The following is a 24,525-nucleotide window of genomic DNA, read 5'->3' as shown; positions in this document are numbered from 1 at the left end:
GATAATGAAAGCATTTTGTAAATATAACCTACTATTCTTTATTCAATTAGCCTAATCCAGTCCTCCTTTGTATTTAAACCTGTACGGATAGTATTCAATATTGAGATATACCATTGTTCACGGTTCTTACGTTTCAATGTAAGGTCCCCTAATCTTTTATTCCCTTCTATTTTTTCAATAATGAACCATTTAAAATCTGTGATGGTGTGTCCTTCCTTCAAGAAATGACTAACTAGAGGGGAATTTTCTTTTCGATTTTTAATGGCAGACTTATGTTCTCCTAATCGAAAGCAGAGCTTCCTCGAGGTTTCCCCCGCAGATCCTTGGTTGCATGGACATAGAAGTAAGTATACCAGATTTTTACTCCTGCAATTATTTAATGTTTTGCCGTCAGAGTATGTTTATTGTAAACAACCTCCTTTCCCTCTATGCATTGTGAACACATATTGCAATGACTACATTTATAGTTACCTATGGCTTGGGTTCCTAATAATGTCCTTTGATTTATCTTAGGTCCCTCTCTGTATGTATGTACAAGTTCTCTTCGCAAATTATTGTTGCGTTTAAACGCAAATAAAGGCCTGTCCAGTTTAATGGATTCCGTATCATTAAGGATACTCCAACTTGAATATATTATGTTTTTAATTTTGTTGCTTAGACAGGAGTATTGACTCACAAAAACTAATTTTTACTTCTCCTGTTTTGATTTATTTGTACCTCCAACTGTTAACATACTCTCTCGATTATAAAACCGAGCACGTTTGAAAGCGTGGGAGATAAGTTTCCTCGGGTAACCTCTCTCCTTTAGCGTAATCTTGAGGAACTCAGAATGTTTATAAAAGTCATTTGTAGAAGAGCAATTCCTCCTCAAGCGAAGAAACTGCCCGAATGGGATGTTGTCTCTTTGTGCTTTGGGATGGAAGCTCGAGTAATGTAAAAGTGTTTTTATCCGTTGGTTTCGAGAACAACTCAACCTCGAGCTACCCATTTATCTCTTTAATTTTTAGATCCAAAAAATTTACACTGTGATTGCTGTATTCTGATGTAAATTTCAGATTAATATCTCCCAGATTCAGCCATTGCAAGAATTCCTTCAAAAGGTCAACGGTGCCTTCCCAGATGAAAAAGATGTCATCAATGAATCTACTCCACTTCACCACATTCTCGTAAAATGGAGCAGACTCATTAAAGACATGGATCTCCTCAAATTGGCCAACATAGAGGCATGCCAGGCTGGGAGCACAGGCAGCCCCCATGCTGGTCCCCTTGCGTTGGAGATACAAATCATTCTTGAAAAGAAATAAATTATGTTTCAATACCAACTTAGAACATGCTAGAATGAAGTCAGCGTGGGCACCCCTGCATTCTGAAGGACCCAGGATGCCACTGATGACTCTGAGTGTGGCATCCTGGGGTATGTTGATATACAATGCCTCTATGTCCAATGTAACTAGAAGTTGAGTGCTACTATTAAACTCGCACCCTTCAATGGTAGTTATAATATGCGTGGAGTCCTTAATGTAAGATTTCTGTTTCAACACCAAAGGTTTTAAAAAGGAATCAACATATTTGCTCAATAGTTCGAGTGGAGAATTAATACAACTCACAATGGGCCTAAGAGGGTTTTTTTTGACATCCTTATGAATCTTTGGCAATCCATATATTGCTGGAATAATTCCTCCATCATTATTTAGGAACATGAATTCTGTTTTGAATCCGGATTCTCTGGTTGGCACAGGTTGGCACCTGGGACAAGCAGAGAGTCCTTCTTCTAGTCAGGGAAAGGGGGTACACTCCAACAATAACCCCTGCTCACCCTCTAGGTAGCTTGGCGCGAGCAGACAAGGCGTTATCTCAGGGCGTTTAGGTTAAGCATTTGTAAATACCCACACAGTAATACAGTGACCCTCCACAAATTGACTCCACACTGGGTATATATATAAAAAAATACTTTATATAGATTCATCAGGCTTAGCACAAGACCAAAATGACGTTTCAAACGGCCCACAATACTTATAGGCAAGAGTTCTTGGTTTTAGCGTACTTTTCCAGTTCTGTGCGCATCGTCTCTCTTCGTACGGGTCGTACGCGGTAGACACAGGCTTTGGGACAGGTCGTACACGCACTGCAGGCGCTTCAGATGAAGTGTACATCCTACGGTGCGAACGGGCACGGTACCTGGGTTCTTGGTGAGTTCGTCACGGACACTTCCTTGGCAGCAGGCGCACAGTACGGTGCGAAGTCCTCCGGGCGGCATGTACTACGGTACGTGAGACCTTGGGCGTGCGCGGCTCAGGGCACAGTGCGAGAGTACGGCTCGTACTGCCAGACGTGCGGGTACGCGACGTACCGGGATCGCTGGGCTTCACTTGGGCTGCTGAGACAGGCGAACAGTACGCTCCGTACGGGAGACGTACGCGACCACCATACGCACCGCAGCCTTTCCCAAAGCAGGGGAGAGGCGTGTACGTTGATAGTACGGTCCGTAGGGGGGTGTAAGCTGGTACGGTGACGTCCTTCAGTTACGGTGCAAGCTACGGCTCGTAAGGGCTGCAAGTCGCGTTGCTCAGGCTGGCAGTACCTTCCTTTGCGGTCCAAGCTACGGCTCGTAGAGGGGCCACAGACGCGTTGTTCGTGCCGGACAGCGGGAGATCAGCTTACGGGGAGTACGCTGCAATCAGCGAGACGTACACAGCAGTTCGAAGCGAAGATACCAGGAAAACGGTTTCCAAGGCGATTCCATGGCGGTGAAGTCCACTGGTCCTGGGACTTCGTTCAGGGGGCAAGCTCACTCACAAGCCCTTGGAGATCTTCAGCACAAGTCAAAAGTAAGAGTTTCTTTGAGTCTTGGTCTTCCTCTTCGTCAGCAGCAAGGCAACCACTGCAGGCCAATCCCCCAGGTCAGGGACAGTACTCCTCCATGCAGCTTTCCCGGTTCCTCCTCGGACAGAGGTTTCTTCTTGGCAGGACAGGATCTAATTTCTTGGGAGCAGGGCTCCTACATTAATACAGCAATTCTTTTGTTCTGCCAGGCCAGGGGGGCCCTTGCCTAGTCCAGTCCGGTTTCTGAGCACTTTGTATTTGCAGGCTGCTTCTTTCAGGGTGCAGGGCAGAGCCATCAGACGCTCCACAGGGGGCGGAGACAGCATTGTGGTGGCAGAGCACAGCCCTATTCAGAGTCAAGGTGTACTCCTCCCACCCATCTAGGTGTTAATCTTCCAATTCACCACCAGGCTTTATAGCCCTGCCCATCTGGGTTTCCCCAGCCCTGTCACTCATACAAGCCAGACAGCAGATACACATCACGCAGAAGCAGGCTGAAACGGTTAGGCACGCAAAGGCCAACTTTCTAAAAGTGGCATTTGCAAACGCAGAATATTAAAATAAACCTTACTAAAAGATGTACCTTATTATTCTGAGTTCAGGCATACTAAACTCGATTTTCTACAATGTTCCCTGGGCCTGTTAGGATCATAGGATGTAACAATCTTAACAGCCCATTCTGGCCTATGAGAACAGGGTAGCCTTACAATAGTGAAAAACGAAAATGGCTGTAATTCACTATTAGGACATGCCACACACATCAGGGCTTGTCCTACCTTATGCTTACAACGCACCCTGTCCTTGGGCCTACCATAGGGGTGACTAACATGAAGTTAAGGGTAGGTTTAGGGACTGGCAAGTGTGTGCACTTGCCCAGTCAGCATGTCAGTACCAGACTGCACGCAGGTTTTGCAATGGCAGACCTAGACACATTTTACCAGGCCGCTTCTGTGGGTGGCACAACCAGTGCTGCGAGCCCACCAGCGGTATTTGTATTTACACGCCCTGGCACTCCTGGTGCACTTTACCGGGGTCTGACAGTAAACCAAATAAGCCAATCATGGAATCCAACCAACATACACATTTTACATAGGGAGCACTTGCACTGTGGCACTGGTTGGCAGTGGCACAGTGCTCTGAGCGGCCAATACCATAAAAACACATGAGGCACAGTGACAAAAAGTGGAAGGGAGACTCACGCCAAGGTGCCAGGTCTAACATGTGTCCCCTCCAGCTGAAAAGTGGGGAGAACTACCCTACCCAAGGGAGCTCCTCATCACTAAGGTGGAAAAATCTGGACAGACCGTCAGCATTGGCGAGATCTGTACCAGGGCGATGTTCCACCGTGAAATCCATACCCTGTAGGGAAATAGACCACCTCAACAGCTTTGGATTCTCACCCCTCATATGCATCAACCATCTGAGGGGCCTGTGGTCTGTCTGAACCCGGAAGTGAGACCCAAACAGGTAGGGTCTTAGCTTTTTCAGTGCCCAGACCACAGCAAATGCCTCACGCTCAATAGCACTCCATCTCTGTTCCCATGGAAGTAACCTCCTGCTAAGGAAGGCTACAGGTTGATTTAGGCCCTCTTCATTAATCTGTGAAAGAACAGCCCCCACACCATGCTCTGAAGCGTCTGTCTGAACGATAAACTCTTTGGAGAAGTTGGGAGCCAAGAGCACGGGCGCCGTGCACATAGCAGCTTTCAGGGCCTCAAAAGCTGTCTGACAGGTGTCAGTCCAAATCACTTTCCTGGGCTGCTTCCTAGAAGTCAGCGCTGTCAAGGGGGCAACGATGTTGCCATATCCCTTGACAAACCTCCTGTAGTACCCGGTGAGACCTAGGAAGGCTCTCACCTCTGTCTGGGTTTTGGGCGACTCCCAATTCAGGATGGTTTCAATCTTGGGTTGAAGGGGCGTCACCTGGCCGCTCCCAACCTGGTGCCCCAAGTACACCACGGAACCCTGCCCGATCTGGCACTTACTCGCCTTGATCGTGAGGCCTGCCTTGCGCAGCGCCATCAACACTTCCCATAGGTGGCGCAGGTGTTCTTCCCAAGTGCAGCTGAACACTGCGATGTCATCCAGGTAGGCCGCACTGAACGAATCCAGTCCAACCAACACCTGGTTGACCAACCTCTGGAAGGTGGCAGGGGCATTCTTCATCCCAAAGGGCATAACCCGGAACTGCTAGTGCCCGTCTGGGGTGGAAAATGCTGACCTCTCTTTGGCCCCATCGGTCAAGGCGATCTGCCAGTACCTAGACGTTAAATAAAACGTGCTGAGGTTGTTGGCAGCCCCTAGCCGATCTATGAGCTCATCAGCTTTGGGGGTGGGGTGGGGTGGGGTGGGGTGGGCATCAGTCCTGGTGACTGAATTGAGTCCTCTGTAGTCCACACAGAACCGGAGTTCGGGTGTGGCTCCCGGCACTGCAGCCTTTGGGACCAAGACCACTGGGCTGGCCCAAGGACTGCTGGAGGACTCAATTACCCCGAGTGCAAACATCTTGGAGACCTCCTCCTTGATGCAGGCCCTCACCCTGTCAGTTACCCTGTAGGCCTTGTGCCTCACGGGTGTACTATCCCCAGTGTCCACATCATGGACGCACCAATCAGTGACACCGGGAACCAGGGAAAACAGATCAGAAAATTGCCCCAGCAATTGGCGACAATCATTCTGTTGCTCAGGGGTCAGGGCGGAAGAGAGGATGACACCATCCACTGACCCATCTTGCTCCTGGGCTGACAGGGGGTCCGGAAGTGGCTCGGTCTCCTCTTCCATCCCAGCATCTGTTGCCAAGAGCATGCCCACTTGGGACCTCTCCAAGTGGGGCTTGAGGCGGTTGACATGTAGGACCCTTAAGGGGTTTCTAGGAGATTTCAGGTCCACCACGTAGGTAACAGGACTCTTGCGCTCCGCAACCTCAAAGGGACCGGTCCACTTATCCTGGAGCGCACACGGCTCCACGGGGGTCAAGACCCATACCTTCTGTCCAGGCTGAAGCTCTACCAGAGTGGCATTCTGGTCGTACCACCGCTTCATCTCCTCCTGGCTGGCTTCCAGGTTTGCCTCAGCAAGTTGCCTGAATCGCCTAGTCTGATTCCTGAAGGCCAGCATGTAACTATACACATTTTGGGGAGGTTTCCTGGGAGATTGCTCCCAGCCTTCCTTGACCAGACTTAGAGGTCCTCTCACTGGGTGGCCGTACAGTAGCTCAAAGGGATTGAACCCTAGAGACTTCTGTGGCACCTCACGGCAAGCAAAGAGAAGGCATGGTAAGAGGACGTCTCACTTACGCCCATTATCATGCCTTTGAGGGTTCAGTTGAATCTCTCAACCAACCTGTTTCCTTGGGGTTGGTAAGGTGTGGTGAACTTGTAGGTTACCCCACACTCTTGCCAAAGGGATTTCATGAATTTGGACATGAAATTGGTACCCCGGAAAGACACCACCTCTCGGGGGAATCCCACTCTGGAGAAAATTCCCATCAGTGCACGTCCCACCACGGGGGCCGTCACTGTCCTCAGAGGGATGGCTTCCGGGTACCGGGTGGCATGGTCCACCAGGACCAGGATGAACCTATTGCCCATGGCTGTCCTGGGGTCCAGTGGCCCTACAATGTCAATCCCCACTCGCTGGAATGGGGTACCGACCACAGGGAATGGCTGGAGTGGAGCCTTCTGCTTCCTTCCACTCTTTCCACTTGCCTGGCAAGTCTGGCATGTCCTGCAGTGAGTGTCTGAACTCCTGCGCATTTGAGGCCAATAAAAGTGGGTGACAAGCCTTTCAAAGGTCTTGTCCTGCCCTAAATGCCCTGCCAATGGCACATCGTGAGCCAGCCCCAGTAGGAAGGCTCTGAAGTCCTGGGGTACCACGAGCGCACGGGCTGACCCAGGCTCAGCAACCTTAGGCTCTGTATATAGGAGGTCGTTCTCCCAGTAAATGAAATGTGACCCAGACTGATCACCTGAGGCCTGGTCTGCAGCCGCACACCCACGAGAGAAGGGCACTCTTTCTGTGCCTTACAAAAGTCCTCCCTGGAGGGACCTCCTTCCTGCTGCCAATGGGTCAGCTCAGGCAGGTCTCGCAGTTCAGTTATCTGTTCCCCTGTAGGCTCCATGGCATCCCCCTCAAGGTCTGCTGCCTCCTGGACCGTGGGAACTTCAGGGGCCGGTTTCCCGCGCCCCCTGCTCCTTCTCCTTCTCTCTAAGGCCGGTTCCTGGGCCTCCCTCTCAGGCTCCAGGACCTCTTGAGCACCTCTACTTGCTGCCATGGACCGTGTTGTGACACACGCCCAATCCGGAATACCCAACATCTCCAGGTGAGCGCTCCGCTCCACCTTAGCCCAAGGAGAGCTCTCCAAATCGTTCCCTAACAGACAGTCTACAGGCATGGCGGGCCTCACAGCTCCCCCCCCCCACTCAAAGGGAACCTGATCCACCTTGCAGTGACTCTGTGTTGTCAACGGAAACAACTGGATAGAATGCTCCTGGGACAACCTGCTCTTGAGACACCAGGTGACACATGACAGCTGTCACACTGGCTCCTGTATCTCTCAGAGCTTCCACCCTACGGCCATTTATGGTCACCCACTGTAGGAAGGTGGAATCTGACTATATGGTTGCCCCCACTTTTTTTCCTGGTGTTTGAATGGTTTTTGACTAGTCTGGCTGGGATCCTGCTATCCAGGACCCCAGCCTATCTGCTTACTCCCTTAAATGATTGGTGTGCATATTAGATGCACTAGTGATTGGATACTGTGGTACCTTATGAGCCCCTAGTAGATGGTACCTTAGGTACCTAGGGCATTGGTACTTCACAGGCCTACCAGGGGCTGCAGCATGTATTATGCCACCCCTGGGAAGCACTCACAATCTGACACCACAGGCCTGCTACTGCAGCCTGTGTGAGGTAGTGTTAGCACTCCTCACTGAGGTATAGGCTCCTATATCTCACCATACACACACATATAAACCTATCAGTCACCCCTCTAGCAGGCCCTAACAATCCTGAGGGCAGGGTGCTTGGTTTACTATGTGAGGGGGTGCCTCTGCCTGAGCAGGACCCCTCTGCAGCTGGCAGAGTCTATTCTCTGCTGCTGTTTGTGGATGCGGTTAAACCATATACTCTTAAGTGCATTATAACCTCGCGGTAAATGCTAACTTTGGAATGACTGCATCAAAACATGTCGTGTTTGGTGTCAAACAACTTGGAATCCTACCCCCACACCAGTAACTGGTGTGGGAGTAGGATCCCACCCTTCTAGAGCGGACGACATGTACACACTGTACTACACGGTAGAAATCATCTAGAGCCCTGGCATCACAAAATGAATGCCACCAGCACAGACACCGGGCTGCCCTCCTGCTGCTGACCGAAACTCGCAGTGGAGGGAGCGCAACAAAGGGTTTCCTGTCACAGGGAGGTGTCACAATCTCCCAGACAGGATTTAGTGTATTGGAGCTGGGTGGGTGCACTCTTAGAGTGCTTTGAAGTCCTGCACTGGGGGAGCAGTAGGCTCCCCTGTGCATATGCCAGCTCAAACCGGTTCAGGGGCTGCCTGCCCCTGTCCTGGCGCGAAACTGGACAAAGGGAAGTGGGTGTAACCACCCACTACCCTGGCCCTCCTAGAGGAGTGGCCATAGAGCTAGTCCCTCCCATCTTATCAGTATAAGATACCACACATTGCCAATGCAATTGAGATTACACCTGGACGATGCTCTACGAAGAAGAATCCTGGCCCTTCAACTTTCTACTACCTTTAGAAGACCGAAGGATCTCCCTTGGAGTCAGGGAGTGACTCCCCTGCTTGGCAGGCACCAAAAGGACTGAACAACGGTTGCAAACTTTACCGCTCCCGCCGGAGCCCGAAGTCCCTGCGTCCCCTGAAGCAGATTTCCTGACTTCTCGTCGGCCATTTTGAGTCCCCAGCGGAGCTGTGGCATCTGGACCCCACGAGTGACAAGGTACAGCAATACCAGGGAACCGTGCACTGATTTCGAGTGCAAGCCCTGAACGACGAACTACAAACTTGTGCTTTGGACCACTTAATGTCCAAGTCCCTAGCAGGTCTGGAACCCAAGATCAGCGGCCTACCTCGTCCCGAGTGACCGTGGGCTGCTCCTGAAGTTTCCCTGCGAAGGCGTCTTTGCGGTTGCTTGCCCGTTGGCTAGTAGCCCGCCCGAAGACTTTCTGAACTGCTCCAAGGGTTCGCCTGGTTGCTCTGGGCCTGCCCTCACTTACCCTTGCTGGGTAAGTCCATCGGACCTTGCTGGTCTGAACCATCCAAGATATTCAGTCTACACGAGACTTGCAGTTGCCAAGGTTTGTTGGATCTGATCCGAGTGCCGACACCGCCATCAGCTGCAGACGTCGTGGGACCCTCCAAATCCAGCTGCTGGTCTTCCTCGATCTCTCCTGGACCACGTGGGCAAAGAGACAAAACACCATCAGCGACATGAAGAGACTCGACAGTTGTGGTCATCTATCCTGAAGGCCACCGGTCACTGGCAAGTGACTCTGAACTCTGTCCCCTCAATTTCTAGGTCGCCTGCAACTCCAATCCATCGTTGGATTTCCACGGGCACTTCACCCGACGACACAAGCCGCAAGACTTCAACGATTCCCATTGAAAGCAGCATCGCGACCCGACACCAAAGGACGCCTCTGCACCCGGCTTCCCTGGGTGAGGTAACTCTGGCATTACGGTGCCCAAGTGTGCATTGGCTATCGAAGTACTTACCCTGTAAGTGGTTTGCTTGTTGTCCATTCCGAAGTGCCCTAGAACTGTAAAATACAAACCGCGACATTTGCCATTGTAATGCATTGAAACCCGCGTGTGTGTTTAGACACTGGACGCGTCTCCTGTGGGCTGATTACTTACCTGTAAACACTGCAGTAGTGAAGCCCCAGCGATTCCCAAGGCCCTAGGCCTCTTACTTTTGCAAGTCGAGTTTGTTATACCACTATTTTAGCATATGGTCTGGTACGCCCCTAGGGCTACAGCCATATTTGTGCTTAATTTATTGAGAACTGTTGATCTTATTAATGTTTACCTGACTCTAATCTCATAAAGAGATTAGTAGAGTATATTTAGAAATAAATACATATACATTTGATATATATACCTGTGTGGTGTCTTTTCATTTGGTAATTCAAGAGATTATAAGGTAAAACAAGCTGCTTTACATTCCTCAGAGACTTAGCCTGAAGGCTGCTCTCCACAGCTACCACTAGGATAGCTTTCTTTAAAAGGTTGTCTTTAAACCTATCTACCAAGAGTCGAATTGGACTGGTGCAAGGTGGCCACTATAACTAGTGACCAGCATATGCCAGGCCAACTTCTCACATTGGTGGGCAGCGTGTGGGAATCCAGCTTGCCATTGTTTTACCAGAAAATCTCTATTTGAATTACTAACTGAAAACCACTTAAGGTACTCAAGGTACATATAAATTCAAGCTAGTATCAATAAGTTCTACTGAACTTAGAGCTGTTTGTGAAGGGACAAGCACACCCTTGCAACAGCTCAAGCTAGGTTTAGTAGGCCACAACTAGTGTAGGTAGTACAACACTGCACAACACTAGTATGCCTCACCAGGATGGAGCCAGTGGGTCCATCCCATCTCAGTACAAAGATATAGCCTACACTGAGCTGAAGGCCTTATGCTTTGCAAGAAATCTGAGGGTGGGCAGGAGTCCCTCATCACAACACCTGATAGATCTGATAGTAGCAGATGACCTGAGACAAGCTCTAGGAGCTAGTGGGTCTGCATCAGGGGGTGGGTCACACATAGTCTCTGGGTCTGATGATGACAATCAAGACGACCTGGACTCTGTGGGTGAAGGGCCAGACTCAGAGGGTCTGAAGAGAATAGAGGAAATCTCCCTAAGAGAGCTGACAGAGTGGGAGACAGGCCTAGGTCCCTCTCAAGGGACTGACAGGTCATACCACTCTGGAAGAGAATCTATTCCACAGAGGAACTCCAACTTTCCCAGGGAGACCTCCTCTGACAGAAGGTTCAAGATGCTCCAGTATGAGGAAGCTAGGCTTGCCCTCAGAACCAAGCAATTGGCCTTAGATAGGGAAGCCTTCGAGCTCCCAAGAGCTTCAAAGAAGGAGGGGTTAGATGCCCCTGGTGGCAGCAACAGTGTCCCTAGAGGCAGAGATTACATGCCAGGTCATAGGAACCTGTCCAAGGTTGTTCCTCCCTACCAGAGTGGGGATGATATCCACAAATGGATAACTGCTATGGAGAGGGCCTGTAAAGTTCAACAGGTCCCCCAGAAACAGTGGGCAGCAATCGTGTGGCTCTCCTTTTCAGATAAAGGTAGAGACAAGCTCCTCACTGTTAGAGAAGAGGATGCTAATTATTATGAATCCCTGAAGAGTGCATTAATAGATGGGTTTGGCTTAACCACTGAACAGTACAGGTTCAAGTTCAGAGACACCCAGAAAGCACAGACTCAGGATTGGGTGGACTTTGTAGATTGTGCTACCAAGGCTCTGGAGGGTTGGATAGTTGGCAGTAGAGTCACTGACTTTAAAGGATTGTATAATTTGATTATGAGAGAGCAGATCCTTAATAATTGTCAAAAACAACTCTTACACCAGTACCTGGTGGACCCTGATCTGACCTCTCCCCAAGAATTGGGAAAGAAGGCAGACAAATGGGTCAGAACCAGGGTTAGGCCCAAGAACCAAGGTGGTGACCAGAAGAAAGATTCCACTAAGCCCAAAGAGAAAGGTGGGGATGATAAAACAGAAAAGTCCTCTGAAGGGCCCCAAAAACCCAGTTCTGGGGGTGGGTCCCAAAATCCTTCCTCTTCCAATATGAAACCATATTGCCATGTGTGCAAGCAACCTGGACACTGGAAAACTGACTCCAGCTGCCCAAAGAATGGCAATAAAGAAAATGTTCCTCCCTCTGCAGCTCCAACACCTCCTGTTACTACCAGTAGTAATCCCCCAGGTGGTGGGAGTGCACCCAAAAAGTTAGTTGGGCTTTCTTGGGGAACTCAGGTGGACTCTGGCCTAACCAGGTCCCCTACACAAGCAGCTCTAGTCTGTGATGGTGGCATGGGGTTTGCCAACTTTACCATGAGTCCCAATACCTTGGGCAGGTACAGACAAGAGCCTAGGATCAATGGTCAGAAGGCTGTGGCCTACAGGGACACAGGGGCTAGTGTCACCATGGTGACAAAGAGACTAGTGCCCCTAGAACAGCTTTTACCTGAGTTTAGCTACCAGGTGACCAATATTGATGGAATTAGGACAGACCATCCCATGGCAGCGGTTAATCTCAGCTGGGGAGGGGTCACTGGCCCAAAGAGAGTGGCAGTGTCCCCAACCTTGCCTGTGGATTGTCTACTGGGGAATGATCTGGAAATCTCAGCCTGGGCTGAGGTAGACCACAATGCCCATTTAAGAATGTTAGGCATCCCTGAGAGAGTGGATGAGACCCTGAGGGCCTCACCTCCACCCCAGGAGAAATTAAGGGGAGTGAAGCCTGAAACTATGGATCACTCCACACAAACAGAGAGCATAGGGGGTGAGTAACAGTCCTCCCCCCACCAGACTAAAGGTAAGGGTCAGCTTTCTAAGGGAACTGCCCCTGCCCCTTGTGAAGTAACTGCCCCAGAAGTGGTCAGGCCTGTATTGGCCACAACTCTGATGGCAGGGGATCCTTCCAAGGAGGCACCCAGTCTGGAGCAGGTATCCTGCCCCCTCTCTACCCTGCCCCAGTCAGCCCAGGGCTGCAGAGGTCAGGGAGGTCAGTGGACCCTTAATGGGCCCCTGTCCAGAGGAACCCCCTCATCAGCAGATTAGGGACACCCAGCAGAGTAGTTCTAGCCAGGTGAGTATTCCTCTACAAACTGAGGGATCCCCCTTACCCCTAAGTACAGGTACCCCCCAGATGGACTTTGTGGGGCACAGGGAAACCTGGGGCATAGTTGCCCCAAACATTCCAATGCCCTCCACTACTCCAACCAGAGGGACCCAACCCCCAGCTGTAGGCAGCCAGAGGTTGACCCTTAGGGCCAGATATGACACAGTCAGACAGAAAGGCTTCCATGGTGACCAGTGTGCTGAGGAAGTTGAGACCACCCCAAATAGGGCCTCACTTCCACACTCAGACACCCCACCAGCCTACTTCTGTACCAGAAAACAATACAGGTAATTTCCCTAGACTTTGGAGAAACTCCAAAACCCCTTGGGGTAGGATTTCCCAAGTGGACCATGAGACAGGGAGCAACCATGCTAGTGCAGGTTCTTCCTTATATGGCCACTCAGGAAATAAAGGCTTAACTGGGCAAGGTTAGCCTCATCTCCCTTCGTTTGGGGGGAGGGGTTATGTAGGAAGGTGGAATCTGACTATATGGCTGCCCCCACTTTTTTTTCCTGGTGTTTGAATGGTTTTTGACTAGTCTGGCTGGGATCCTGCTATCCAGGACCCCAGCCTATCTGCTTACTCCCTTAAATGATTGGTGTGCATATTAGATGCACTAGTGATTGGATACTGTGGTACCTTATGAGCCCCTAGTAGATGGTACCTTAGGTACCTAGGGCATTGGTACTTCACAGGCCTACCAGGGGCTGCAGCATGTATTATGCCACCCCTGGGAAGCACTCACAATCTGAAACCACAGGCCTGCTACTGCAGCCTGAGTGAGGTAGTGTTAGCACTCCTCACTGAGGTATAGGTTCCTATATCTCACCATGCACACACATATAAACCTATCAGTCACCCCTCTAGCAGGCCCTAACAATCCTGAGGGCAGGGTGCTTGGTTTACTATGTGAGGGGGTGCTTCTGCCTGAGCAGGACCCCTCTGCAGCTGGCAGAGTCTATTCTCTGCTGCTGTTTGTGGATGCGGTTAAACCATATACTCTTATGTGCATTATAACCTCGCGGTAAATGCTAACTTTGGAATGACTGCATCAAAACATGTCGTGTTTGGTGTCAAACAACTTGGAATCCTACCCCCACACCAGTAACTGGTGTGGGAGTAGGATCCCACCCTTCTACAGGCGATGACATGTACCCACTGTACTAAACGGTAGAAATCTAAAGGAGCCCTGGCATCACAAAATGGATGCCACCAGCACAGACACTGGGCTGCCCTCCTGCTGCTGACTGAAACTCACAGTGGAGGAAGCCCAACAAAAGGCATCCTGTCACAGGGAGGTGTCACCACCTTCCAGACAGGATTTAGTGTATTGGAGCTGGGTGGGTGCACTCTTAGAGTGCTTTGAAGTCCTGCACTGGGGGAGCAGTAGGCTCCTCTGTGCATATGCCAGCTCAAACCGGTTCAGGGGCTGCCTGCCCCTGTCCTGGCGCGAAACTGGACAAAGGGAAGTGGATGTAACCACCCACTACCCTGGCCCTCCTAGAGGAGTGGCCATAGAGCTAGTCCCTCCCATCTTATCAGTATAAGATACCACACATTGCCAATGCAATTGAGATTACACCTGGACGATGCTCTACGAAGAAGAATCCTGGCCCTTCAACTTTCTACTACCTTTAGAAGACCGAAGGATCTCCCTTGGAGTCAGGGAGTGACTCCCCTGCTTGGCAGGCACCAAAAGGACTGAACAACGGTTGCAAACTTTACCGCTCCCGCCGGAGCCCGAAGTCCCTGCGTCCCCTGAAGCAGATTTCCTGACCTCTCGTCGGCCATTTTGAGTCCCCAGCGGAGCTGTGGCATCTGGACCCCACGAGTGACGAGGTACAGCAATACCAGGGAACCGTGCACTGATTTCGAGTGCAAGCCCTGAACGACGAAGTACAAACTTGTGCTTTGGACCACTTAATGTCCAAGTCCCTAGCAGGTCTGGAACCCAAGATCAGCGGCCTACCTCGTCCCGAGTGACTGTGGGCTGCTCCTGAAGTTTCCCTGCAAAGGCGTCTTTGCGGTTGCTTGCCCGTTGGCTAGTAGCCCGCCCGAAGACTTTCTGAACTGCTCCAAGGGTTCGCCTGGTGGCTATGGGCCTGCCCTCACTTACCCTCGCTGGGTAAGTCTATCGGACCTTGCTGGTCTGAACCATCCAAGATCTTTATTCTACACGAGACTTGCAGTTGCCAAGGTTTGTTGGCTCCGATCCGAGTGCCGATACCGCCATCAGCTGCAGACGTCGTGGGACCCTCCAAATCCAGCTGCTGGTCTTCATCGATCTCTCCTGCACCACGTGGGCAAAGAGACAAAACACCATCAGCGACGTGAAGAGACTCGACAGTTGTGGTCATCTATCCTGAAGGCCACCGGTCACTGGCAAGTGACTCTGAACTCTGTCCCCTCAATTTCTAGGTCGCCTGCAACTCCAATCCATCGTTGGATTTCCACGGACACTTCACCCGACGACACAAGCCGCAAGACTTCACCGATTCCCATTGAAAGCAGCATCGCGACCCGACACCAAAGGACACCTCTGCACCCGGCTTCCCTGGGTGAGGTAACTCTGGCATTACGGTGCCCAAGTGTGCATTGGCTATCAAAGTACTTACCCTGTAAGTTGTTTGCTTGTTGTCCATTCCGAAGTGCCCTAGAACTGTAAAATACAAACCGCGACATTTGCCATTGTAATGCATTGAAACCCGCGTGTGTGTTTAGACACTGCACGCGTCTCCTGTGGGCTGATTACTTACCTGTAAACACTGCAGTAGTGAAGCCCCAGCGATTCCCAAGGCCCTAGGCCTCTTACTTTTGCAAGTCGAGTTTGTTATACCACTATTTTAGTATATGGTCTGGTACGCCCCAAGGGCTACAGCCATATTTGTGCTTAATTTATTGAGAACTGTTGATCTTATTAATGTTTACCTGACTCTAATCTCATAAAGAGATTAGTAGAGTATATTTAGAAATAAATACATATACATTTGATATATATACCTGTGTGGTGTCTTTTCATTTGGTAATTCAAGAGATTATAAGGTAAAACAAGCTGCTTTACATTCCTCAGAGACTTAGCCTGAAGGCTGCTCTCCACAGCTACCACTAGGATAGCTTTCTTTAAAAGGTTGTCTTTAAACCTATCTACCAAGAGTCGAATTGGACTGGTGCAAGGTGGCCACTATAACTAGTGACCAGCATATGCCAGGCCAACTTCTCACACCCACTGCCTGTACTTTTTAGTGTTCTCAGGCAGTTGGGTTTGGGGGACCACTTCACAGTCTCCTAATGAGACAAGGGACATCTCTGTGGGACCCCACCCACCTTGGACACCCTTCTCTTCCCCCAAGGCTACACTAGTCACATGCCGAGGCGGAGAACCAGTGGGTGCTGGTTTACCATACAAAGGACACTTTACATTAGAGGCAAAATGCCCCACGTTATTACACCTGTAACATCTGATGGGCCCCTTCTGAACAGGAGGACCTGTCGGGGCCACGGTTTGTTTCTGGGGTGGGGAAGGCTGAGAACCTTTCCCTTGGTTCCCTTGGGGATTACTTTGGGTCCTCTTTGGGAACTCCCGCTGGTTACCCCTTCCCCCCCCCACTCTTCTGCTGGGGACGCTGCCCACCTTTGGCGGAATCTCTCACGGGACCCTTGTGGACACTGGTACTGACTCAGCAGTCCGCCTCCTCAGCAAGCTTCCTTGGGTTAGTCAGCCTACTATCAAGCAGGTGTTGGCGTAGCTCAGGAAAACAATTACTGGACAAGTGCTCCCATGCCATTAAATCAAGAAGCCTTTGAAAATCATCAACTTTGATACCCTCCACCCAATCATCCAGTGCTCTGCAAAAAAAGTCACATACTCCACATACATACTATTGGGAATCTTAGTGCAACCCCTGAACCTCTGCCTATACATTTCAGGAGTTAACCCATAACTAGCCATTAAAGCATCCTTCATATGGGGGTAGGAGTTATACACATCTGAGGGCAAATCTAGAAGTGTGTCCCGCCCTTTACTCAAGAACCGCCCCCACAACCCTGCTCCCCAATCCTTCTCAGGGACCCGGTGGGAGGACATGGCTTCTTCGTAGGCTTTGAACCACTGCCCTATGTCATCATTTAAAAAAAATTCCTTCACTACATCTTTGGGTATGTACACTCTGGACTCTACCTGCACTGGGGGTGTGCTGCCACCAGAGGGAGTGCTTCCCAAGCCTTGGGCTTTCAACTCCAGCGCCCTCAATTTCATCTCATGCTCCATTTGGCTTCTTTTCTCTTCCATTTCTAGCCTTTTTCTTTCCATTGCCAGTTGTCCATTTAGTTTCGCCATCTCTACCTCATGAGCTCTGGTTTCCTTCCTGTCGGCCAACTCCTCTGGCGACAGGCCTCTGCCCAAGCTAGCGATGCTCTCTGCCCGCTCAATTTCCTCCACGTCATTATCGGGTTTCCTTTAATCTATCCAGGCCCTCAGCGCCTTGAGTAGATCTGCTTTGAGCTTACATCCAACAGTGGGGACTTTGAACTTCCTGCAGAAGCCCTTCAGCTGGGTCTTGGTGTAGTCTTCTAGTCTGTCTTCGTCCCATTCAATATCTTCAATGTCAGAGACTACAGACTCTGCTCTCTCCACAACGACTGAACCAGGCATGATTTCTTTAACAACTGGCGATTTCCCCCAAAAAATGCGAGTTCAAGTCAGTGGTTGCGCTATCGGTCTGCCTTCACTATGAGGCATTCACCAATCACTGTGTATGTCTCACAAATGCAAATTCGTAATCGTAATCCTCACCGCTGACCACCAATGTTAGAATCCGGATTCTCTGGTTGGCATAGGTAGGCACCTGGGACAAGCAGAGAGTCCTTCTAGTCAGGGAAAGGGGGTACACTCCAACAATAACCCCTGCTCACCCTCTAGGTAGCTTGGCGCAAGCAGACAAGGCGTTATCTCAGGGCGTTTAGGTTAAGCATTTGTGAATACCCACACAGTAATACAGTGACCCTCCACAAATGGACTCCACACTGGGTATATATATATCAAAAAATACTTTATATAGATTTATCAGGCTTAGCACAAGACCAAAATAACGTTTCAAATGGCCCACAATACTTATTGGCAAGAGTTCTTGGTTTTAGCGTACTTTTCCAGTTCTGTGCGCGTCGTCCCTCTTCGTACGGGTCGTACGCGGTAGACACAGGCTTTGGGACATACACGCACTGCAGGCACTTCAGATGAAGCGTACACCCTACGGTGCGAACGGGCACAGTACCTGGGTTCTTGGTGAGTTCGTCACGGACACTTCCTTGGCAGCAGGCGCACAGTACAGTGCGAAGTTCTCCGGGCGGCGCGTACTATGGTACATGAGAGCTTGGGCGTGCGCGGCTCAGGGGACGGTGCGAGAGTACGGCTCGTACTGCCAGCCATGCGGGTACGCGACGTACCGGGATCGCTGGGCTTCACTTGGGCTGCTGAGACAGGCGAACAGTACGCTCCGGACGGGAGACGTACGCAACCACCATACGCACCGCAGCCTTTCCCAAACCAGGAGAGAGGCACGTACGTTGATAGTACGGTCCGTAGGGGGGTGTAAGCTGGTACGGTGAGGTCCTTCAGCTACGGTGCGAGCTACGGCTCGTAAGGGCTGCAAGTCGCGTTGCTCAGGCTGGCAGTACCTTCCTTTGCGGTGCGAGCTACGGCTCGTAGAGGGGCCACAGACGCGTTGTTTGTGCCGGACAGCGGGAGATCAGCTTACGGGGAGTACGCTGCAATCAGCGAGACATACACAGCAGTTCGAAGCAAAGAGACGAGGAAAACGGTCCGTTTTCCAAGGCGATTCCACGGCGGTGAAGTCCACTGGTCCTGGGACTTCGTTCAGGGGGCAAGCTCACTCACAAGCCCTTGGAGATCTTCAGCACAAGTCAAAAGTAAGAGTTTCTTTGAGTCTTTGTCTTCCTCTTCTTCAGCAGCAAGGCAACCACTGCAGGCCAATCCCCCAGGTCAGGGACAGTACTCCTCCATGCAGCTTTCCCGGTTCCTCCTCGTCGGACAGAGGTTTCTTCTTGGCAAGACAGGATCTAATTTCTTGGGAGCAGGGCTCCTACATTTATACAGCAATTCTTTTGTTCTGCCAGGCCAGGGGGGCCCTTGCCTAGTCCAGTCCGGTTTCTAAGCACTTTGTTTTTGCGATGCAGGCTGCATCTTTCAGGGTGCAGGGCAGAGCCATCAGACGCTCCACAGGGGGCGGAGCTAGCATTGTGGTGGCAGAGCACAGCCCTATTCAGAGTCCAGGTGTACTCCTCCCACCCATCTAGGTGTCAATCTTCCTATTCAGGACCAGGCTACCTAGCCCTGCCCATTTGGGTTTCCCCAGCCCTGTCACTTACACAAGCCAGACAGCAGATACACATCACGCAGAGGCGGGCTGAAATGGTTAGGCAAGCAAAGGCCAACTTTCTAAAAGTGGCATTTGCAAACGCAGAATATTGAATATGCTACTTACCAGTATGCATCTGTTCTTGGCATGTAGGGCTGCTGACATTCATATCTGTGCATAGATCGCCGCCTAGTGTTGGGTCCGGATGTTTGCACGTTGTTGTCCTGGAAGAGTCTTCGAAGTATCCTTGGATAGGTGACTCCTCCCCTGGACTACAGTGCGCATGGGCATCCTCTCCATCCTCAGATTGTTTTTCGCCACTGTGGCAGTGATGGAGTAGATACAGAAAGTGATGACCATGCTTACAGTAATTCTGAGAGCTGCAGCTGCTACAGGCGCCGGGGAGGAGGGAGGGCGATATGAATGTCAGCAGCCCTACATGCCAAGAACAGATGCATACTGGTAAGTAGCATATTCAGTTTGAGGCATGTGGGCTGCTGAATTCATATCTGTGCATAGAATATATAGCAGTGCCCTCTTATTAGCGGCGGCTACCCCTGCCAGCTGCAGCGGTCTGAAAAAGAGTTTTGAGAACAGCCTGTCCTACAGCTGCCTGCTGTTTTGATTGCACATCTACACAATAGTGTTTGGTAAATGTATGTGTAGTGGACCAGGTGGCTGCTCTACATATGTCATGCAAAGGAATGTTTCCTAGGAAAGCCATGGAGGCCCCTAACTTGCGTGTTGAGTGGGCTCGTGGGGGAATCGTTAAAGTGCGTTTAGCCTTTTGATAGCAAATTTGAATACATTTAACGATCCATCTGGCTATACCTGCTTTGGAGATAGCGTTACCTTTGTGGTGTGGGGCAAAGGCAACGAAAAGTTGATTTGTTTTCCTAAAGGGTTTGGTCCTGTCGATATAATACATGAGGGCCCTTTTTACATCTAGTGTATGGAGTGCCCTTTCTGCGACAGTTTGTGGGTTTTGAAAGAAAACAGGCAGTTCAATAGTTTGATTCATGTGGAACTGGGATACCACCTTGGGCATGAATTTGGGGTTGGTACGTAGTACGACCCTGTTGGCGTGAACCTGTATGAATGGCTCTTGGACGGTTAGTGCCTGGAGTTCACTAACTCTTCGTAAAGAAGTTATCGCTACTAGGAAAGCTACTTTCCAGGTAAGGAATTGAATCTCACATGAGTGTAGAGGTTCAAAGGGTGGACCCATCAGGCGTGTGAGGACCAAGTTGAGGTTCCACATTGGGGCTGGTGGGTGGGTAGGTGGAATGACTCGTTTGAGTCCTTCCAAGAATGCTTTGATGGCAGGCACTCTGAATAGAGAGAGGTGCTGCCTGGTTTGTAGATAGGCTGATATTGCGGTCAAATGGACACGTATAGAGGTGTACGCTAGATTGCATCGGTATAGGTGTAATAGGTAACAAATAATGTTTTGGATGGATGCGTCTAGCGGGTTAATGTCATTATTATTGCAATAAATGACGAACCTCTTCCATTTGGCTGCATTGCAAGCTCTGGTAGTGGGTCTCCTGGCCTCCTTAATGATGTCCATACAGTCAGGTGGCAGGTTTAGGTAGCCAAACTCTAGGACTTCAGGAGCCAAATTGCCAGGTTCAGCTGTTGCGGATCTGGGTGCTGAATCTCTCCATGGTTCTGCGTCAAATGCTCGGGTTTGACCCGCAGCCTTTGATGCGGTACCACGGAAAGTTCGAGAAAGGTGGTGTACCACGGCTGGCGTGCCCACGTTGGAGTAACCAGGACGAGTGTCAGTGAGTGTTGTCTGAGTTTGCGTGCCACCAGCGGTATCAGTGGTGCTGGGGGAAAAGCGTACGCAAATCTGCCGGACCAGTTCATCCATATCGCATTGCCCTGCGACTGCGGATGTGGGAACCTGGCGGCAAAGCTTTGGCATTTTGCGTTTTCGCTTGTCGCGAATAGGTCTATCTCTGGATGACCCCACTGCTGGAAGTACGGTTGGAGTACTGATGGGTGTAACTCCCACTCGTGCATCTGGTGGCTGTGTCTGCTGAGCAGATCCGCCATCTGGTTGTCCTTGCCGGGGAGGTGTTCTGCCATGAGGAACATGTTCCTCTGAATGGCCCACTTCCACATGCTCTGAGCCAGATGAGACAACTGTGGAGAGTGTGTTCCTCCCTGCTTCTGTATGTAGTACATGGCAGTCATGTTGTCCGTCCGGGTCAACACGACTTTGTTGCACAAGTGTACTTTGAATGCTTTCATAGCGAGGAAGATTGCCATCAGCTCTAGAAGGTTGATGTGCATCTTCTTTTGTTGTTGTGTCCATAGTCCCTGCACTGTGTAATGGAGTACATGAGCTCCCCATCCCTGGAGAGACGCGTCCGCCGTCAGTATTATCTGTGGGACAGGCTATTGGAACGGTCGGCCCTTGCAAAGGTTTTGTGGATTCCACCAATGCAGAGTTGTATGCCCGACCGCTCACCAACACTAGGTCTTTCAACTGTCCTTGAGTCTGATTCCACTGACGTGCTAAGCACTCCTGAAGCGGGCGCATATGTAGTCTCGCGTGTGGGACTATGAAGATGCAGGAGGCCATCATGCCTATCAACTGCATGAACACTCGCGCGGGAAGGGAGTGTTGTGGTTTGAACTTGGAAATCAGCATTTGCATGCTGTTGATTCTCACTAAATTTGGCTGAGCTGTGGCCGCCAGAGTGTCTATAGTCGCACCGAGGTACTGTTGTACGTGTGCGGGCTGGAGATGGGATTTTGGGTAATTTAGTGAGAACCCCAGACTGTGAAGGAGGTGGATGGTGCGGGACATGTGGCTGGCACATTGCTGGGCTGACTTCGCTTGAACGAGCCAGTCGTCCAGGTAAGGGTAGACGTGTATGAGCTGCCTCCGTAGATGTGCCGCCACAGTAGCTAGGCACTTCGTGAACACCCTGGGTGCTGTTGTCACGCCGAAGGGAAGGACTTTGAATTGGTAGTGCTGCCCTTGAACAGTGAACCTGAGGTATTTCTTGTGTGAGGGGTGAATGGGTATGTGGAAATACGCATCCTTGAGGTCCAGTGTGGCCAGAAAGTCTCCCTGCTTGAGCAGCGGGAGGACTTGCTGTAGAGTGAGCATGTGAAAATGCTCGGAAAGAATGTACTGGTTCAGGGGTCTCAGGTCTAATATAGGTCTGAGTGACCCGTCCTTTTTCGGTATTAAAAAGTACAGGGAGTACACCCCCGTACCTTGCTCGTGGACGGGTACGACCTCGATTGCGCCTTTTAGAAGCATGCTTTGTACCTCCTGCTGTAAGAGCGTTAAGTGCTCTGAGGACATAGGACGGTTTTTTGGAGGTATTGTGGGTGGAGTGGAGGTTAGTTCTAGACAGTAACCGTATTTGACAATATCTTTGACCCACCTGTCCGTGGTGATGGAGTTCCACGTGGACAGGAACCTTTGTAGCCTTCCCCCGACAGGTGTTATGTGGTCGGGAGGAAGGGAGAGGGCGTCACTGCTTGTTCTTGGGAGAGGACCTGGTGTTGCCGTAGCCGCGTCCTCTGCCCTTTGTGCTGGAGCCACGATATCCACCCCGGGTGTTTTTATCGTAGGTGTTTTGTGTGTTGCCCTTGTTGTATGTTTGCTGTGACCTCTGTCCTCTACCTGCTCCTCTATTTCCGGGGCGACGAAAGGAGCCGCTCCGAAAGGACTGCGTCTGTAGGGCCCCCATGGACTTTGCAGTGTCCGTGTCCTTTTTTATTTTCTCTAGGGTGGTGTCAACCTCCGGCCCGAATAAGTAGTCGGGGTTGACAGGTTGGTTGAGGATGTTATTTTGTACCTCTGGTTTGAATCCGGAGATTCGCAACCAGGCGTGTCGTCGCAACATGACGCTAGTGTTTATGGCTCTGGCAGCTGTATCCGCGGCATCCAGTGCACACTTAATGGATGCATTTGTGAGCAGTTGTCCCTCCCTGATGAGGATCTCTGCACCTTCTTTGTATTGGTCAGGGAGATGTTGGAGTAGTTGCTCTAATGTGTCGTAGTGCGCTCGATCATAGCGAGCGAGGAGCGCTTGAGTATTGGCAATGCGCCATATGTTAGCTGCCTGGGCGGCAACCCGTTTGCCAGAGGTCTCTAGCACCTTGGACTCTTTGTCCGGGGGAGGAGCATCACCTGTTGTTTGCGAGTGTGCCCTCTTGCGAGCATTCGCAACGACAATGGAATCCAGAGGTAATTGGCCTCTAATGCAAGTAGGGTCCCCAGGCGCCGATCTGTATTTCTTGTCGATCCTGGGGTTTATCACTCTTGCCCTGGTGGGTTCCTTGAAGATGTCCTTTGCTGGTTTGAGGACCCCCTTTAACATGGGCAGAGTCTTTATATTCCTTTCTGAGGATGCGAAAGTATCCATGAGAAAGTCGTCCTCGATGGTGTCAGAGGGAAGTTGCACCCCATGATTCGCCGCAGCACGTTCAATTAGAGCGTTGAACGCGGCAGTGTCCTCTGTGGGAGATGTTTTTGCTCCATAGAGTTGCGGGTCCTGTACATCCATAGGTGCACCTGGGTCTACAGGGTCATCCCAAGCTTGATCAGGGTCCTGTTGGCCATCAGGGTCCATCCCTCCGGGGTAGGGGACTTGGTCACCCATGTAGTCCTCCAACGCATCCGTGTCGGAGTGTGTGGGAGAGAAGGATTGTGGATCCTGGTAGGGTGAATGGAAAGGTTCGTAAAGAACTGGTTCCGAAGCCACTGGCAGCTTTCTCTTAAGTGGGATCCGGAAGGAGTCCAAAGCTGGCTCAGAAGTTATTCTCCTTTTGTGGATAATCATCCTGCCGGTGTCGGCGTCGATGATATGCGATGGAGACGTCTCCGCAGAGCGTTCGGCAGGCGTGATCGTGGTGTGGGTGACCCGTGTCCTGATTTGGAACAGTTTCGGGGCCGTGGATGGTGGCAGGCCAAAAGTAATGTTGGCTGGTGCCGAAGAGGCTGTTGGAGCTTTTATTGGCTCGGAGCCCGACGTGTCCTGGAGGACAGTTTTGTTTTTGGTGCGTTGCGCAGCAACGGGTGGCACCTGGAGCGCCCTTGATTCCTTTGCGCCGACCGGTTCTGTGGAGGCGGGCGTGGACTTTTTCGGCGCCGGTGAGTCGTGGAGTCGAGGGGCGGGAATGGCCGTCGACGCCTTCGATGAGTGTGGCTTTGGTGGTGCCGTCGAAGCGGTGTGAGACGCGGCAGGTAGTTTGACCTTTGGGGTCGGAGCAGATTGCGTCGGTGCCGGGAGCCGAGTAGGTTTGGTGGCACCGAAGGCCTTTTTCCGTATGTCGACTCCGACGTCGGCCGCTTCAAGCTCGGCACCGAAGTCTCGTTTGCTGCGCTCGGTGCCGACGGGTTTTGCTGGCGTCGAATGTTGTGGAGGGCCTCGATCCGACCAGCGCCACTTTCGGTTTCGGTTTCAGT

The 24,525-nt window shown here is 51.0% G+C and overlaps 1 protein-coding gene across 1 annotated transcript in view; it reads left to right on the top strand.

Annotated features, from left to right (window-relative positions):
• The first annotated feature begins 261 nt into the window (after nt 1-261).
• LOC146863491 (uncharacterized) overlaps nt 262-24,525 on the top strand; it is a 134,810-nt gene continuing 110,546 nt past the window's right edge. The window contains exon 1 of the mRNA XM_085643179.1: nt 262-343. Coding sequence (XP_085499305.1) covers nt 262-343 — 82 coding nt within the window. The remainder of the gene's footprint in view (nt 344-24,525) is intronic.

Source organism: Triturus cristatus, chromosome 2_2, assembly GCF_964204655.1.
Source record: "Triturus cristatus chromosome 2_2, aTriCri1.1, whole genome shotgun sequence".
NCBI lineage: Eukaryota > Metazoa > Chordata > Amphibia > Caudata > Salamandridae > Triturus > Triturus cristatus.
Note: the sequence above shows the minus strand (reverse complement) of the source record. Positions and strands in the feature narration are given on the sequence as shown.